The sequence below is a fragment of the Malaya genurostris genome, chromosome 2 (genome assembly GCF_030247185.1).
Source record: "Malaya genurostris strain Urasoe2022 chromosome 2, Malgen_1.1, whole genome shotgun sequence".
NCBI classification, from domain to species: Eukaryota; Metazoa; Arthropoda; class Insecta; order Diptera; family Culicidae; genus Malaya; species Malaya genurostris.
In genome coordinates this window covers 85,951,531-85,969,889 of record NC_080571.1, presented here as the reverse complement: position 1 = coordinate 85,969,889, position 18,359 = coordinate 85,951,531, and the positions used below count along the sequence as shown (strand labels likewise).

Below are 18,359 nucleotides of genomic sequence, written 5' to 3'. Positions count from 1 at the left end.
AGCGAATTGAACGAAATCCGCGTCGCAGTGGCCGAAAAATGGCTCGTGAGCTGAACATATCGCAATATGCCATTCGGCAAATATTGAAAAATGAGCTTGGACTAAAGCCATTGAAGTTCCAAAAAGTGCAAGATCTTACTGATGCGCAAAAAAAAGTTAGACTCGAAAAAGCTAAAGAGTTGCTCCGCTTGGCCGAAAGTGGTGAACTGCCGAATTTGGTTTTCTCCAATGAGAAACCATTCGTTATCCAGCAGTTTGTAAACAAACAAAATGATCGTGTTTACTTGCCAGAGAGGTCAGCTGAAAATTTGCAACTTCGGTTGGCCACCAGAACTCAAAAGCCGGCCATGGTGATGGTGTGGGCCGCCATAACAGCCGATGGTCGCTCGCCGCTCGTATTCATCGACCGTGGGGTCAAAATAAATGCGCAAATCTATCGCGAAAATATTTTGGAGGGAGTTCTGAAGCCCTGGGCACGCAAACATTTCGGCCGCAGACCTTGGACATTCCAACAGGACTCAGCACCATCGCACTCAGCACGCGCCACCCAAGAATGGTTAAGAAATGAGGTTCCTCGCTTCATTTCCACCGCACAATGGCCACCAAAATCTCCGGATGCCAATCCGTTGGACTATTGTGCCTGGGGTATTTTGGAAAGCAAGGTTGGCACTAAAAAATACCAAAGTGTCGATCATCTCAAGCAAGCGCTTCGCCGAGAATGGGACAAAATACCGCAGAGCCACTTTCGGGCAGCGTGTGATGGTTTCATTGGCCGTTTGAAGGCCATAGTTCGTGCCAAAGGTGGCCAATTCGAACAAATCTAAACCGATTCTCAAATTTGATGTTATTTCCGACATTTTTTGCTTTCATTCAATAAAATTTAAAAAAAAAATGAAAAAATTATGGCGTTTTACTTTGTTGCAGTTTTTTCATCTCACCTTGTATATATATATATATATATATATATATATATATATATATATATATATATATATATATATATATATATATATATATATATATATATATATATATATATATATATGATTTGGTTATTACCATGAGGACATCATTTGCTTCCGCAATTCTGAGATTTTTGTGTAGGGAAAATTCTAAACCTACTTGTATTGTGTAATGTAATGGGGAAAAGGAACTTATATACTAACTTACTAAATAATACAGAGAGCGAATCGATTCAATTGAAGATTGCATCGATTTTTGTCGGAATTTGCTTATAATATTATGTGACATTACATCTAATGGTTCAATGTTTGTGAGTCTGTGTAACTCATTTGTACTAAACCAGGGAGGACGCTTCAGAATCATTTTCAGAATTTTATTCTGAATCCTTTGAAGCGTTTTCTTCCTGGTGGAACAACAGCTTGACCAAATTGGTACCCCATAAAGCATGGCTGGTCTGAAAATTTGTTTATAAATTAACAAATTGTTTTTTAGACAGAGCTTAGAATTTCTGTTTATAAGAGGATATAAACATTTAATATATTAATTACACTTTGCCTGGATTCCTTCAATGTGATCCTTGAAAGTGAGTTTTTTGTCATACAATAAACCTAAGTATTTAGCTTGATCAGACCATGTCAATTCCAAGCCATTCAATTTGAGAATGTGATTATTGTTTGGTTTAAGAAAAGAAGCTCTTGGCTTGTGAGGAAAGATAATTAATTGCGTTTTTGCTGCATTTGGTTTAATTTTCCATTTTGACAGATAATCACTGAAAATATTTAAACTTCTTTGTAGGCGACTGCAGATCACTCTTTGACTCTGACAAGTTGATGAGTAGTTGAATCTTCATGACGAAATCCAAACTGCTCTGGTAGAAAAATTGAATTCTCATTTATATGAGACATCATTCTCAACAAGATAATTTTTTCAAAAAGTTTACTGATAGAAGAATGTAATCTAATTGGTCGATAACTTGATGTTTTTGCTGGATTTTTATCAGGTTTTAGGATAGGAATTACTTTAGCGTTTTTCCATCTTTTTGGGAAGTGAGCTAATGAAAAACACTTGTTGAAAATTTTAACCAGGAGTCTCAAGGCAACATCGGGAAGATTTTCAATAAGAATATTAAAAATTCCATCATTACCAGGAGCCTTCATGTTTTTGAGTTTCCTAATAATTGATTTAATTTCATCAAAATTCGTCTCAATAATGTCATCATGTGACAACACTTGGGTTGAAATATGATCATATTTCAGTGAGACTTCATTTTCAATAGGACTCACAACGTTTAAATTAAAATTGTGGACACTCTCGAACTGCTGAGCAAGTTTTTGAGCTTTTTCACCATTTGTAAGAAGTATTTGATTTCCTTCCTTGAGAGCAGGAATTGGTTTCTGAGGTTTCTTAAGAACCTTAGAAAGTTTCCAGAAAGGTTTAGAATATGGTTTAATTTGTTCAACTTCTTTAGCGAAATTTTTATTTCGCAAAAGTGTAAATCTATGTTTAATTTCTTTTTGTAAATCCTTAACTATGTTTTTCATAGCAGGATCACGAGAACGTTGATATTGTCGTCGACGAACATTCTTCAACCGAATGAGCAATTGAAGATTGTCATCGATGATAGGAGAATTTAATTTAGTTTGAGCTTTGGGAACTGAAAGATTTCTAGCTTCGATAATATAATGATTCAAATTATCAATTGCTGTGTCGATGTTCGCAGAATTTTCTAAAATAGTTTCATGATCCACATGATTTTCAATGTGAGATCTGTAATCCAACCAATTAGCTCTATGATAGTTGAATATAGAACTAATTGGATTAATTAAAGCTTCGTTGGAAAGACTGGAAGATGATCTGAGTCAAAGTCAGCATGTGTAATCGGTTCACTACTAATGTGACTTTAATCTGTTAGAACCAGATCAATTGTAGACGGGTTTTTCACGGAAGAGAAGCAAGTCGGATTGCCGGGATGAAGAACTGTGAAGTAACTAGCTGAGAGTTGATTATGAAGTATTTTACCATTACTGTTATTTTGCCTACAATTCCACTGGACATGCTTAGCATTTAAGTCCCCTATTACGAAAAATTTCGATCGATATCTTGTAAGTTTTTGCAAATCGCCTTTAAAGAAATTTAATTGTTCGCCGGTGCATTGGAATGGCAAATATGCTCCAGCGATGAAATAAATTCCATGAATGGTTTCAACTTCGATTCCCAAGCTTTCAATAACTTTAGTATTGAAAGAAGGTAAAATTCGATGTTTAATTTGCCGTTGGACAAAAATGGCAACTCCACCACCCATTATAGTAAACCTGTCAAATCGATGAACCACATAATGTGGATTACTTTTCAATTTGACATTTGGTTTAAGAAAAGTTTCTGTCACAATGGCAATATGAATTTTGTGAACTTTAAGAAAATTATAAAATTCATCTTCACTCGATTTCAAAGATCGAGCATTCCAATTTAAAATATTCAAATAATTATTTAACATCACTGTTAAATTTTAAATTCATTATAATATTATTTGCAAATTTCCATCCGATTTGAAATGCTTCAAAAAGTGATGAAGTCGAATTCATCTGGATGATCATTAGAAAAAGTTGATCTTGTAGGTAGATCATTTTATTTTCAGTTATATCGCCTAAATCGACTTCATTTAAAGAAGCGAATGGCATTGAAGGAATATTTGTAGGTAGACTGCCACTAGAAGAAGAAGATTTGGCCGGTCTACCTATTAATAAATTGTTTTCGTTAGAAGAAGAACTGCAAGGCGGTCATGTAGAAGAAATAGGTGATAGATTTCTACCTAATATACCAGCATAACTGACATTAGAAGAAGATGATGACGAGGTCGATCTACCTATCAATAAATTGTTTTCGTTAGAAGACGAATTGGCAGGCGTACCTGTTTTTTGTTTCGAAGAAATCAGTGCCTTAGAAGAATTAGGCGTGGCATTTGTAACGGTTTTTTGATTTTCAGGTATGTTCTGTAAATTTAAGGTCGTTGATTTGACTTGTTGTCTAAGCGAACGAGCGTTTATAATTTTTTCCCTGACAGGACATTTCAAATAATTGGATTTATGATTTCCATTGCAATTTGAACATGAAAATTTATCAGTGGTTTCATTCATTGGACAATCGTCTTTCGAATGCGATTTACCACAATTCAAACACCGTATATCCATATGACAATTTTTGGTTCCATGACCGAAGCCTTGGCAACGACGACATTGCGTTAAGTTTGCAATACGATTATGCCGTTTATAATGTTCCCAGTGAATTTTAATGTGGGAAATGAAACGTACTTTTTCTAAAGTTTTCAAATTGTTTACATCACTTCGATTGAAGTGTATTAGGTAAAGTTCATGGGAAATTCCAGAGCGTGGTTTAGAAGTACCATTCGCTCTTTTTTTCGTAAGTATTACTTGGGAAGGGGCAAAACCAAGCAATTCGTTTAGTTTCTTCCCAGAACGACAAGCGTCCATTTTGGGATTTTTTGAAGAATTTTCTTCTATGTCGCTACAATCGGATTCAGGAAGAATCTCGTAAATATTGTTAGACGGCATAGGATCAACGGAAGGGAAATCCGTCCGTTGTCTTTTATTTTTACATTCAGATTCTATAAGATCGTGAATGTTATTAGAAAAATGTTGAATAACGGATTGTGATTTATTCCGTATTGAATTATTTTTAACCTTAGGCTTGTTGCCTTTCCGGTTGGACGCAGGCATTTTTGAAATGAATGAAATTGTAAATTAAATTAACTAGGCTAAATTAGTCTTCGATTTGACTCCTAGCTAGCCTTAAAAAAGGCTGATTAATTTCTTAGTCACTCTAATATCACTCTTTGTATCACTTAGTTAGTGATTCAGGTAGCCTTGAATCAATGAAGCTCTAGGTAGCCAGAAAAAAATTCCAGGAGCCAAGAGCTATACGCGTGCGGTGCGAACGGCTGTTCAACACCGACTGAAAAATAACGCACTTTTGAACTAGTTTTGTTCATAACTTCGGTTCAGAAAACGCTACCTGAATGCGCAAGTAATCAAAAAATTGGTTTTAACAATGTTCAAAAATACTTTAAAAATAGCTGTAACACTAAAACCGTTGAAGATACCACAATGGTGTCTTCTGCAAAGTTGCTCGATATAAGTTTATCTACAATTTTGCCGCAGGATGCAGTCCTCTATCTCACCACATTCGCAAAATAAATTTTGGATCACCTTAATAATAAGAGCCACCCTAATACCAAGTACATCGAAATATGACCTATCTTTCACTGATCATTTGTTTTGAAGACATCATAGCTCTAAAGTATAAGATTAAGCCACAAATGTTTTTGTCCCTCTAAATTGTGGATCCGGACCACTGTGCAACGCAATATAACTCGGAAATTTTTAAATTTCCGATTTTCTACCTATTTTTTGAAATTCTACGGTAAACATAAATCAAAATCAAAATTTTTGTAGTTATCAATTCCGTTTGGGTTGTTCATAAAAATTGTTTAGATCTTTTGTCCAAAATATAATTATTTTTAGAGTTTAGGTATATTTACCGAAATCTTTTAAATGTCAGTGAAATTCAAGTTGCAGTTTTTTCTGTAAATTTTGTTCATAATAAATTTCCAACGAAAATAATAAAAAAAATATGTCATATAACTTAAAAGTTTTAATTTAATTTTGTTTGGCCAAATTTTCCCAATAACAGAAATTCTCTGTATTTGTATGAAATTTCTTGAGATTCTTTGAACGGATATATAGTTTTGTTCAGTTCGTGTTCGCATCTCATCCAACACAGTCGAAAATTTCTTACGGTCGTGACGACAGAAACAAAGACAATACAGTGCAGTGAACAATAGAGTGTACGAAATGAGCAAATACGATTTAACAAAGCCTCAAACTTGTCCTACAAGGCCAAATTCAATTTGTATTGAATTCAAGTGCTGCAAAGTTAGACCAGCAGCAACCGAAATTGAAATCTTGCTTAAGGAACGAATGCATCTAAACGGTGATGATGTAAGTGAGATTCAATTCAACAAGGCGTCTAACTCTGTGTACATTATGTTCAAACGTGAAAGAGATGCAATTGCATTTGCTTCGGTTAATAACGGGGTGCACAGTGTTGATCATGATAATGTTAAATATAAAATCCCTGTGCACATGGTGGCCAATGCCATAGAAGTACGGGTACATGACCTTCCCCCACAGACCAGCGATCAGTTTGTTCGGGAAAGTATGTCGCAGTACGGTGAAGTTGTTTCCATCGAAAGGGAAGTATGACGAAATTTTTTCCCGGGTATCCGGAATGGCGTGCAAGTGGTACTTATGAAACTACGTAAAGCAATTCCATCTTACATCATTTGTGATCAAGACGGGATACATCCGAGTAAAACGTTGGTTACGTATGAAAATCAATTGGTTGTAGTTGGTATCACTTGCAATCGAACTATGTGTAAAAATATATAGGTATTTGCTTTGAATTTCGAGATATATACGATCATTGTAAAAAGTCTCACCTTTTCTGAGGTCATCTATCTACAGTTTTCATTATAACTTAGGGCAGACAACCCTATTTTTTGTTTGTTTCAGTGCATTTTATTTCAGGACGTAATACCTTACCAATAATGAACATATTTCGAAAATCGGTTGACTAACAACAAAGTTATGACTCGGTAAAGTTGAAGTTCTCAATATAAGATTCGCGATACAGGTGCTGCATAGGTCACATAACAGTTCAACATAAACTGTTATGTTCTGACGAGACGAAGACGAAACATAAAGTATAGACATTTTCATTAGTTTTTTTCCTAAACGATCGTCAATAATGATATGCTTAAAATAATCTACAAACTTCACCAAGTTTGATGGTGTAAAATTTATCAAAATTGGTCAAGTAGCAATTGAGCTATGATAGCGCAAAGTTACCGTTCCAACTTTTTTTCAGGCTTGGTATTAGGAGTGTTAATTATCCACAGGAGAGAAAAAAAATCCCTGGTTTATAAAGAATAAAACTGATACAGTTAATTCAAACAATAAACTTAGTTATATCATTACACAAATAAGATTATAGATAATATGAACCAATTGTTTGCCTTTCTCATATAGAAAGGCTACGCAATCACTGTGAAAACCGACTTTTGAACCGAGGCTAGAAGGTCTTATGACCTCATACAATTTTCTTGAATTTCAATTGAATCCGACTTCCGGTTCCGAAATTACAAGGAAAAAAGACTGTTCTAGAAAGTATGGACGCACTTTGATTTCGCTGTAAATAATTCACAAGTGTTAGATATTCAAATTTTATTCGATATACTGATAATATTAGACTACAACAACAGAATATTATTCTCAACATTTGCTACTTAGCCTTTGTAGACTAGCTGGAGCACCTTCTTGCGAACGTTCCTCATTAAATTCCGTACAGACTTCTTGGCGACAAGTTTTGACACTTTTTTCCAATCTTTTTCAAACTGTTGAATGGTTTCGGCTGCCCTTCGTTGGTGCCCAAAATTCCTCAATTGGTCGAAGTTGTGGGCAATTTGGTGCATTCTTTTTTTTTTTGACGAAAGTGACATTTTTGGTAGTATACCATTCTACCGTTGATTTCGAGTAGTGGCAAGAAGCAAAATCTGGCCAGAAGACAACAGGATCCTTGTGGCTTCGAATCATGGGTAGAAGTCGTTTTTGTAAACATTCCATGATGTATATTTCGCTGTTCATTGAAGCAATGGTGATGAAAAGTTTCGAAATCTTACCGCAGCTACAAATAGCTTGCCAGACCATAGCTTTCTTACTAAATTTTTCGACTTCAATCGATGTTTCGGACTGGTTTAATACTTGCCCTTCTCGTACCGTATAATATTGTGGTCCCGGCAATGATTGGTAATCGAGTTTCACGTAGGTTTCGTCGTCCACGATTATGCAGTTCAAATTTCCAGCAAGAATCGTATTGTACAGCTTTCGAACCCTCGGCCTGATCGATGCTTCTTGTTTCGGACTACGTTTTGGTTGTTTCTGCTTCTTATAGGTTCGAAGATTCAAACGTTCTTTAGCACAAAGAACATTTGATTTCGAAGTGCCCACTTTTTGGGCCACATCCCGAACTGAAACCTCCTTCTTTTGCTCGAACGCCTTCAGTTTACGTTTATCCAAATGAGGGTTAGCAAGACCATTTTTTCGACCCGTTTTCGGTTTATCCTCAAAGGTGTTATCCTCACCGAACTTCCTGATTGCATTTCGCACGGCTTTTTCACTTACTCCTTCCGTTTTTGCTATCTTTCTCAGTGACAGTCCGCGTTCTGTGCACCATTTGTACACAATTTTTCGACGTTGTTTTGCTGAAAGTCCACGCATTTCGAAACAAACTAATGAAAACGAATAAACAACTGCACAAGTGGTTAGAGAAAAGTGTTAACAACAGGACGCAGCCATAAAAATTGACAGATTCTGAACCATTGCGAAATGGCAGCGGTTTTTGGTTGCGTTTTGTGTGTAAGCTGTCAGTGTTAGAGAAAACAACAATAATAGTTCGTTTTAACTTTGGCTTGAGAGTTATAAATTGAGATACAGAGAAAACCGTTATTTTTTTGTAATGAAAGGCAAAAGAAAGCAAAAAGACATTTCGACAAGAAAATTGATCATTTCCTTGCGCTGTAAAGGAAAATCCTTACGCGAAATAGGAGAAATCGTTGGATGATCACATTCCACCGTACAGAATATCATTGACAACTGGAAATACGAGGGAACTCTGAAGAACAAGGCAGAAAGGGGAAGAAAACGGATCCTATCGGAAGTTGACGAACGGTTTATAGTTCGCAAAATACGAAATAACCCGAAAATAAGTGAACCTAAATTGACGGCGGAAGTGTCGCATCATATCAACTGACCTATTTCAACTGAAGCTGTTCGCCGCGTTCTTTGGAAATCTAATCTGCATGGTCATGTTGCCCGTAAACAGCCATTCATATCAGTAGTAAATCAGAAGTAGCAACTTGAGTTCGCCAGAACCTACGTAAATAAACCGCTGGAGTTTTGAAATCAGGTAATATTCACTGATGACACAAAAATAAATTGCTTTGGATTTGATGGCATACAAATTGTTCGGAGAGAGACGAATAAAGAGCTCAAATATAAAAATTTTAGACCAACAGTGAAACATGGTGGTGGCTGTGTTATGTTGTGGGGTTGTATGGCAGCTTTCAGGCACAGGAACACTGGAGTTTATCGACCGGTATATGGACAAAATGCTATATATGGATATCCTAAAACGTAACCTAAAACCAAGTGCACAACAATTAGAACTATCATCAGGATATTGTTTCCAACAAGACAATGATCCAAAACACACCTCACATGTTGTTCGGGAATGACTGTTACATTAAATTACGTTCCTAATCAATTAAAAACACCACCACAGTCACCAGGTCCAGGTGTCCCGGATTGGCGGTTCAATGCATAGGGCGCTGGTCTTACAAACCAGTTGTCGTATGTTCGAGCCCCGACCTGGAAGGATTCGTAGTGTCAGTAAAATCGTAGCACTAGCCATGCAATGGTTCTGTACACTCTGAATCGGCTGCGAAGTCTGTTGAAACAGAAGGTCAAATTCCACTACAGGAATGTAACACCTAGGCTTTGCGTTACCACAGTCAACAGACATGAATCCCATCGAAAACCCATGGAATAAAATTAATCGGCGGTTCAAGGATACACCGAAACCTCCATTTACGAACTAAACGGGGGTTCGTAAAAAGAGGAAGTTCGTAAAAAAAGTTTACGTTATTTGGGATTTGGTTCGTAAAAAAAGTTTTGTGTGATTATTGTGGAAACCGCGCATCATATGTTTATTTTCGGAACGGATATGAAGAGTAAGTGCAAGAAAATGATGTTTGGGTTCGTTTCAAAATCCAAGATGGCGGCTTCCGGTTTATTGAGATTGCCTAAAATCCCTAACAATATGGGTATCTTCGGAACGGAATTGATGAGTAGATGTCGGAAAACGATGTTTGAAGTGGTTCTAAAATCCAAGATGGCGACTTCCGGTTTGTTGATATTCCTTGAAAACCCTTGCAATATGGGTATTTTCGGAACGGAATTGATGAGTAGATGTCAGAAAACGATGTTTGAGGTAGTTTTGAAATTCAAGAAGGCGACTTCCGGTTTGTTGATATTCCTTGAAAACCTTTTCAATATGGGTACTTTTGGAACGGAATTGATGAGTAGATGTCAGAAAACGATGTTTAAGGTAGTTTTGAAATTCAAGATGGCGACTTCCGGTTTATTGATATTCCTTGAAAACCCATACAATATGGATATTTTCGGAACGGGATTGATGAGTAGATATCAGAAAACGATGTTTGAGGCGGTTCTGTCATCCAATATGGTGTCATCCGGTTTCTTGATATTCCTTGAAAACCCTTACATAATGGGTATTTTCAGAACGGGATTGATGAGTAGATGTCAGAAAACAATGTTTGAGGTGGTGCTTAGTTCCAAGATGGCAACTTCCGGTTTCTTGATATTCCTTGAAAACCCTTACAATATGGATACTTTCGGAAAGAGATTTAAAAGTAGACGTCGGAAAATTATATTTGAGGTGGTCTTGAAATGCAAAACAGTGACTTCCGGTTGATTCTTATCTTTTGAAAGTTTTTGCAATTTTCCTTTAACACTTTATTCCTTTAAAACACTATACCGTTCCGAAAATACCCATATTGTATGGATTTTCAAGAAATATCAACAAACCGGAAGTCGCCATCTTGAATTTCAAAACTACCTCAAACATTATTTTCTGACATATACTCATCAATTCTGTTCCGAAAATACCTATATTGTATCGGTTTTCAAGGAATATCAACAAACCGGAAGTCGCCATATTGGATTTCAGAACCACCTCAAAAATCATTTTCGGACATCTACTCATTTACCCCGTTCCGAAAATACCCATATTGTAAGGGTTTTCGAGAAATAATAACAAACCGGAAGTCGCCATCTTGAATTTCAAAACTACCTCAAACATCGTTTTCTGACATCTACTAATCAATTCCGTTCCGAAAATATCCATATTGTATGGGTTTTCAAGGAATATCAACACACCGGAAGTCGCCATCTTGGATTGGAGAACCACTTCAAACATAATTTTTCGACATCTACTCATCAATTCCGTTCAGAAAATACCCATATTGCAAGGGTTTTCAAGGAATATCGATAAACCGGAAGTCGACACCTTGGATTTCAGAACCACCTCAAACATCATTTTCCGACATCCACTCATTAACCTCGTTCCGGAAATACCCATATTATATAGGTTTTCAAAGAATATCAACAAACCGGAAGTCGCCATCTTGAATTTCAAAACTACCTCAAACATCGTTTTCTGACATCTACTCATCAATTCCGTTCCGAAAATATCCATATTGTATGGGTTTTCAAGGAATATCAACACACCGGAAGTCGCCATCTTGGATTGGAGAACCACTTCAAACATAATTTTTCGACATCTACTCATCAATTCCGTTCAGAAAATACCCATATTGCAAGGGTTTTCAAGGAATATCGATAAACCGGAAGTCGACATCTTGGATTTCAGAACCACCTCAAACATCATTTTCCGACATCTACTCATTAACCCTGTTCCGGAAATACCTATATTATATAGGTTTTCAAAGAATATCAACAAACCGGAATTCGCCATCTTGAATTTCAAAACTACCTCAAACATCGTTTTCTGACATCTACTCATCAATTCCGTTCCGAAAATACCCATATTGTATGGGTTTTCAAGGAATATCAATCAACCGGAAGTCGCCATCTCGGATTTCCAAAATACCTCAAACATCATTTTCCGGAATCTACTCTTTAAACCCGTTCCAAAAATACCTATATTGTAGTAGTTTCAATGGAGTCGGAAATCGCTTTCGATGAATGACAAAACCTCTTTTTACGAAGTAGGTTCGTAAAAAAAGTTTACGTTATTTGGGATTTGGTTCGTAAAAAGAGGTACGTAAAAAGACGTTACGTATAAAAAGTGTTCGTAAACGGAGGTTTGGGTGTACTAACACATCAAACAAAAACACGCTGAAACAGAAAATAAAATAAGTATGGGAAACATCCGAGCATCTTGCGCAAAGAACTAGTGGACCCAATGCCCCGTCGTTTGTAAGCCGTAATCGACGCTAAGCGAGGCCACACTAAGTACTAAATATGATATTCCAATCCGCATTCCCCAGCTACACTTAATAATGCAGATTTCCATAATGAGTGTACGACCAATTTTGTGAGATAGAACTAAGTCGTATTTTGTTGCAATCGAACCACCAAATGGGAAGAACCTTAATATTTAAATAAAATGTATATTAATCCAATTCATAAAATGTATAACATTGAAATTACATATATTTTGTTACTCGTAACTTACTAATTGAACAACAAAATGTGATATTTTGTCGTGTGTAGGATCAATTTTGTGAATAACTGTAAAACTCTTATTGGGGACGGGTATAGCGTGATGGGTAAGTCGATACTTTTCACGCAGCCCGCCTGGGTTCGATTCCCAACGCACATAGGGTCAGAAAGTTTTTCTGGTCCGAAGAGGCGAATGACCTTAAGGTTAAAACCTCTATAATCGAAACAAAAAAAACTTTTATTGACTGTTTACAAATTGAAAAGGTTATGTTAGTTTATACTCAAAGAAAGTTTCTTATTTTATTCAAAATTGAAAGAAAAATTCTTCACAGAATCTGCTAGTGTTATTTTTGAAAATATAAGTAAGATGAGAACGGCATCATTACACCACTAGGTCGACTAAAAAAGGTTTTTCTTTATGTAAACGTAAAACATAATTGAATCAACAAATGCAATGCCAATAACATCAACTCAACTTTGGTTGGCATGTAATGAAGGGTTGAATAAATAAACCGAATCATTTTTTCGTTAGCCAAGATCATAGTTTTACTGCAAATCAAACAGATATAATTATTGATGTAGAAGGGAGAATTCGGTTCAAAACAATCTTAGCTTGAAATTAACAGAAACCATAATTAAAAATCTGTTGATTGTTACTTTTTTATTTTAAACAAGCTCCCCTGCTCTGCGTGTAAGTTGTTCGAAATGCATTTAATGAATTTACTTTTCTTTCGCGTTTTATCTTCGACTCATCAGTGATGTAGCAGTTTGAATCAAACAAACCCTACATGTTCACAATTGTTGGTGGTCAGCAAGTCGTCACTCGTTCACTCTCAAGACTTCAGGAAAGACATTGAACGTCGGCGTAATAATCTGAAAGGCGTCACTCACATAGAGTGAATTTTGCGCCTGCTTGGTGGTTTAAATCAAACTGCTAGGTAAATCTAGCAGTTTAATTTAAACTGCTACAACACTGATGAGTCGAAGACGAAAAACGAAAAAAAAATTAATTGTAATAGTTTCGGGTCAAAGTGGAACATTCCATTAAATTGAAGTAATCAGCGGAGTATTTTTGCAAAACACAACAGTATTCAGGTTATCACAATGATATATCAAAATGCAGCCAGGAAAAATCCTTTGCACGAAAGTCGTAAGTCGACATTACCACTCGGCGCATGCAACATAACTTGTATGCAAGATTGTACCATAAATAAAGCTGAGGAAAAGCTGTTATAGAGCTTTTATAGCGCTTTAATCCCGTGTCTCACTACACCATCCGTAACGGGAATGTTCGTCGTGCGGACAGCTGTTTTTAATGTCACCATCCGTCAGAGCTTTGAATATGCTCATCTCACCAGCATTCTGACAGAAGTGGCTCATATCAGACTCATCCCTTCTACGATTCGGTAAAAAGATTGATCGCAAGCGAGTGAAAATTGGACAAAAACGCCACGATTTGCAAACCTGAATGGCAGAAAGTGCTAGTGCTAGCGAGCAGAAAACTAACGGAATGAAGTCAAACGGTTCTGAAAACGGCGTCAAAACACCGTTCCTGATTGGAGTGGCCGGTGGAACTGCAAGCGGGAAGGTAGGTCCAAGAAAAAAAATTAGCTTATTATTATTCACTAAAACTTAAATCGATTCACGACGGCCGATGGCCTTGAGAGGGTCCCCGCAGAGGCGAAAAGAATTTTTCTTAAAAGCAAATACCTGTGTTGGTTAATTTGCATTTTATTTTCAGTCTACCGTCTGCAAGAGAATAATGGAACAACTTGGCCAAGCCGATATGGATCACGCACAACGACAAGTGAGTGTCTGGTTTTTCATTCTCTAGATCGTGTTCCATCATAAATATTTACGTAATGCGAAGCGCTCTGAAGACGACTATCGCGATCAATATCAGCATGCGTATATGTGTCTGTGTGTGTTTGTTTACATGTAAATCTCTTTTGCCACAGGTCGTCACCATCAGCCAGGACAGTTTCTACCGGGAGTTAACGGCAGCCGAAAAGTTACGGGCCGAACGGGGACAGTTCAACTTCGATCATCCGGACGCCTTCAATGAGCAGTTGATGCTGCAAACACTGCAAGCGGTCCTGCAGGGACAGAAAGTGGAAATCAACGAGTACGACTACCGGACGAATTCGGTCTGTCCGGACCGCAAGTTGATCATCTATCCGGCCGATGTGGTGCTGTTCGAGGGAATATTGGTATTCTACTTTCCGGAGATACGGGATTTGTTCCATATGAAGCTGTTTGTGGATACGGATTCGGATACCAGACTCGCCAGACGGGGTAAGTTATGTTTTCGACACGTGGGAGGGAGTTTGGTGATACCGCGGTATTAGGCTAGGTTTTCGTTTTTGTGGATTACTCGTCAAAGATGTTGCTAGTCAATACTGAATGCCGGGCTTAGTTTGTGACTAAATCATTGATTCACATACAGGACAAGTGAGAATAATACCGACTGAGTTCAGAGAGGAAGTTCCCATGAGATGGGTGCATTTCACCGAAAGTTACTTCGCTGAATGCTGAAAGCCGGCATAAAGATTTTTGTACTGAAGAACTACAGAACATTAATATCACTCAGTTTTTAGATGATAAAACAACCGTAAATGAATTGTAGTATTGCATTCGAGTCTAGCAATCTCTCATATAGGAACGGCTGTTTTACTGCCCGACGCTTCTACTGCCTATTTTGTTTTTGATCGCAGCGGCCTCTCCCATACAAACCTGTTAGTTTTCCTCGTTTTCCCGGTCTACTCAAAGCTAAATTTGTTTGCCATAGTTTTTTCAGTACAATATCACAAACGAAGCGGTGTAATCTCATTGGACACTTTTTTCATTTGCGCTCAGTTAACGAAAAAGTACAATAAAAACTGGCCTGGTAGATACACTAGAGTAAATGCTTTGATGCTTAGCAGGTAATAAAATCAACTAGTAGCTTTCCTGGGAATTTCACTCTGAGGATCATAAATCAATCTGAAATAATCAATCCAGAGATTATTCTTGCTGAACGAGGAATAAGGAAATGAATTTCTCCGTTATTTAAATTAGGAAATATTTCAGACGTACGATTTTAGGCCAGGCGTGAACACGATTATCTTTCATTTTTTTTAATCAATTCCAATACAATATTAAGGCAATTGTACGATTCAGCGAAACGATCATTTCGGTGAAATGTCCCTGGCCTATTCCAGCTAAGTCGTCTCCGGTCTCCGGTCTCCGGTCTCCGGTCTCCGGTGGCAGCAGTTTAGAACAGTTGAAATTAATAGGAAACAGATTTACAAACAAGAAAATATAGAACTAAGCCAAAACAATCCAAACACGGAAAAACTTTCGGTTGGAATAACAACTAAAATTTTAGTTGAAATTTGACTTGATAATCACTTGAATTCTGGTAATCTGTGATTCGAAAAGTCAGAAATTTAGTTGGTGTCGATAAATATTTAACACACCCAAATATAAGGTCGGATTCACATCTGATTTTTATTAAAGTCGTTTATTTTAAGCTGAACATTGAATGGTTTTTGCGATGCTATCAAAAATTTAACAATACTTTCACAAGTCAAGGAAGCCGCTCTGTAATGCTGTAATCTCAACACATCAACTAGTTATAGGGTTAGTGGTTTAGCTTTAACTGTTAGTTTTAATTGTTAGTTTTAAACGTAAATGTATCTGTTGGATCATTGTAATCTGTTGAAGATGAAGAGGTTTTATGCCTGCTGGAGAGAGAGATTGCTATATTTCATCTCCATCGGGCTTTTCTCTGCTCCCCAAAATAAATAAATAAATAAATAAGACAGCGAAAGCCATCCACAAGAAGTAATGAAGTTTTACACAATCAAGAAAGCTAATCGATTGATTAGCGAACAAGCAAAGTAAAGTCTTGGCATTACATTCCTTTTCGTGGATTTTGGGCTTTCTGTTTCAACAGGCTCCGCAGTCGATTCTTAGCGTACAGAATCATTGCATGGCTAGTACTACGATCCTACTGACACTAATGTAGTTTTCACTTGAGAAAACTGAAACTGACCCAGAATAGTTTCATCAAACAAACACTTTTCACGAAATTGTGTTGGTTTACTTAGCAACACTTAGCAACGAGGATTCGAGGTTCGAAACTGACTCGATTTTCATTTCAACAACGTTGAAACGAGATTCGAAACTAGTTTCAAACAAATGCAGATATTTTGTTCTCGTATTCAGAACGCGTTCTAATTGGCTGGTACTGATATGGGTCAAACCAGACAGCTTTTTCAATTATATATATTCTTCTACAGATCACTGAGCTTTGAGCTATCAAAAATAAAGAAAGGAAAACGCGCGTCATCAGTTTTCCCCTTTGATACTAGTTGATACCAAACATTTTTAGAAAAGTTTCATTCTGAACTATTTAAGATTATGTCATACAACTGAAAATTTCAATACAAAATTATGATCAAGATCAGTTGTAAAAAGTTCACTAGCGAACATTCTCCTCGATGATATTCAAGGAAACCCTGTTTTAATCCACCTAGTGGTGTTATAATGCCTTTCTCATATAACTCAGGTTTTCATAATAATAATGAGGGATTCTTAAAAGAGTTTTTTTTTAATATTGAATAGGAACAAAAAATTTTGTTTGGCCCTTAATTAGTTTTGACTCAAGTTGATAGAAATTCTTGGTTTTTGTGGTTTAAAAATTTAAACACATCTGGAACCGGAAGTGAGATCCGAACAAAGGTCAAAAGCAGTCTGTTTTTTATATACATTGACCCTTTTATTTGAGTCTAGGCTCGTGCAAATCGACTAGGCTGCTTCTGAGAAAATTTGGAGAGTTCCGTTTTTGAGCTTTCGACTACTATTTCCGATATTTCCGAAACTGGGAGCTGGGAACCGACATAGCTGAAATCGGTTCGTTTGGCCAGCTACTAGCATAACCTATTAATTAAAATAGATTTGAATCAAATTTAAAAGGATTTTTACATTTTTTTCGTTATCGCTTTATATGACAGGTTGCATTTCTGGAATCGGAAGCCGGATCTAAATATAATTAATAATAATAATAATTAATATAATTACCTTAACTCAAGGAAACATAATACTTTTCATTCAAATTTGAGTTTGCGAAGATCGGTTTAGCCGTTTCTGAGAAATTGGAGTGATTTCCGGTTTCGAGTACACAAGAACTTTTGTGGTACTTCCGGAACCAGAAACGATGATCCGGTATACCGAAAAATCAACATATTTGGTCAGCAACTAATCATACCTGCCTAATTGAAGAATTATACGGCTATTTAAATATATTTGGTTTGGTTTTTCCGTGTCATGTATAAAAACACGCTAATGAAAATGAAATTTTTATACTCATCAGCCTGTTATTACGGAACCGGAAGTCGTATCCTAATGAAATTTGATAGTGTTATATATGGGGTTGTAGAACTTTTCATTTGCATATTAGCTTGTGAACATTGGATGAGCAATTTCTGAGAAAATCGAGTGCACTTTTTCAGTTCATTTTGCACATTTTACCCCGTAACTCCGAAACCAGAAGTCGGATCAAGATGAAATTCAATAGCAAAGGTTATAGGACTATAGGACCTTCAAATTGAATTTAAGTTGAAGAAAATCGATCTCTGAGAAAATCGGAGTACACTTTTGCTTCAGTTTTGCACAGTTTACCCCGTTACTACCGAATCGAAAATTACATGCCAATGACGTCTACACTGTAGCACATCACATTTTTAACTAACTAATATTCTCTTTCACTTTAACTTCAATCGAGTCACGTTCTAGATTAAATGAATTCGTTTTTACTCCAGAATTGGAATCTGTCCAAAATTACTAAATTTTTATGTATTATAAATAAACCGTACACTTTTATTCCAAACTCTATCGCAAAGAAGCTTTATAAATGAAACGTCAAAATTCCCTTTTTACCTTAATTTTGCCATAACTCTAGAACTTTCTAATGGTTACTTGTATGTAAAAGATAGACACTGTTATTATTCAGCA

At 36.6% G+C, this 18,359-nt stretch overlaps 1 protein-coding gene across 4 annotated transcripts in view; it reads left to right on the top strand.

Annotated features, from left to right (window-relative positions):
• Positions 1-13,701: 13,701 nt before the first annotated feature.
• The window catches only part of LOC131427058 (uridine-cytidine kinase), a 31,368-nt gene continuing 26,710 nt past the window's right edge, over positions 13,702-18,359 (top strand). For 2 of the 4 annotated variants that reach the window (XM_058589948.1, XM_058589947.1), the window contains exons 1-3: positions 13,704-13,950; positions 14,104-14,169; positions 14,321-14,657. In XM_058589948.1, coding sequence (XP_058445931.1) covers positions 13,831-13,950; positions 14,104-14,169; positions 14,321-14,657 — 523 coding nt within the window. In that variant the 5' untranslated portion in view covers positions 13,704-13,830. Of the gene's footprint in view, positions 13,951-14,103; positions 14,170-14,320; positions 14,658-18,359 lie in introns of all 4 variants that reach the window. The other 2 variants (XM_058589951.1, XM_058589950.1) reach the window with 2 other exon arrangements.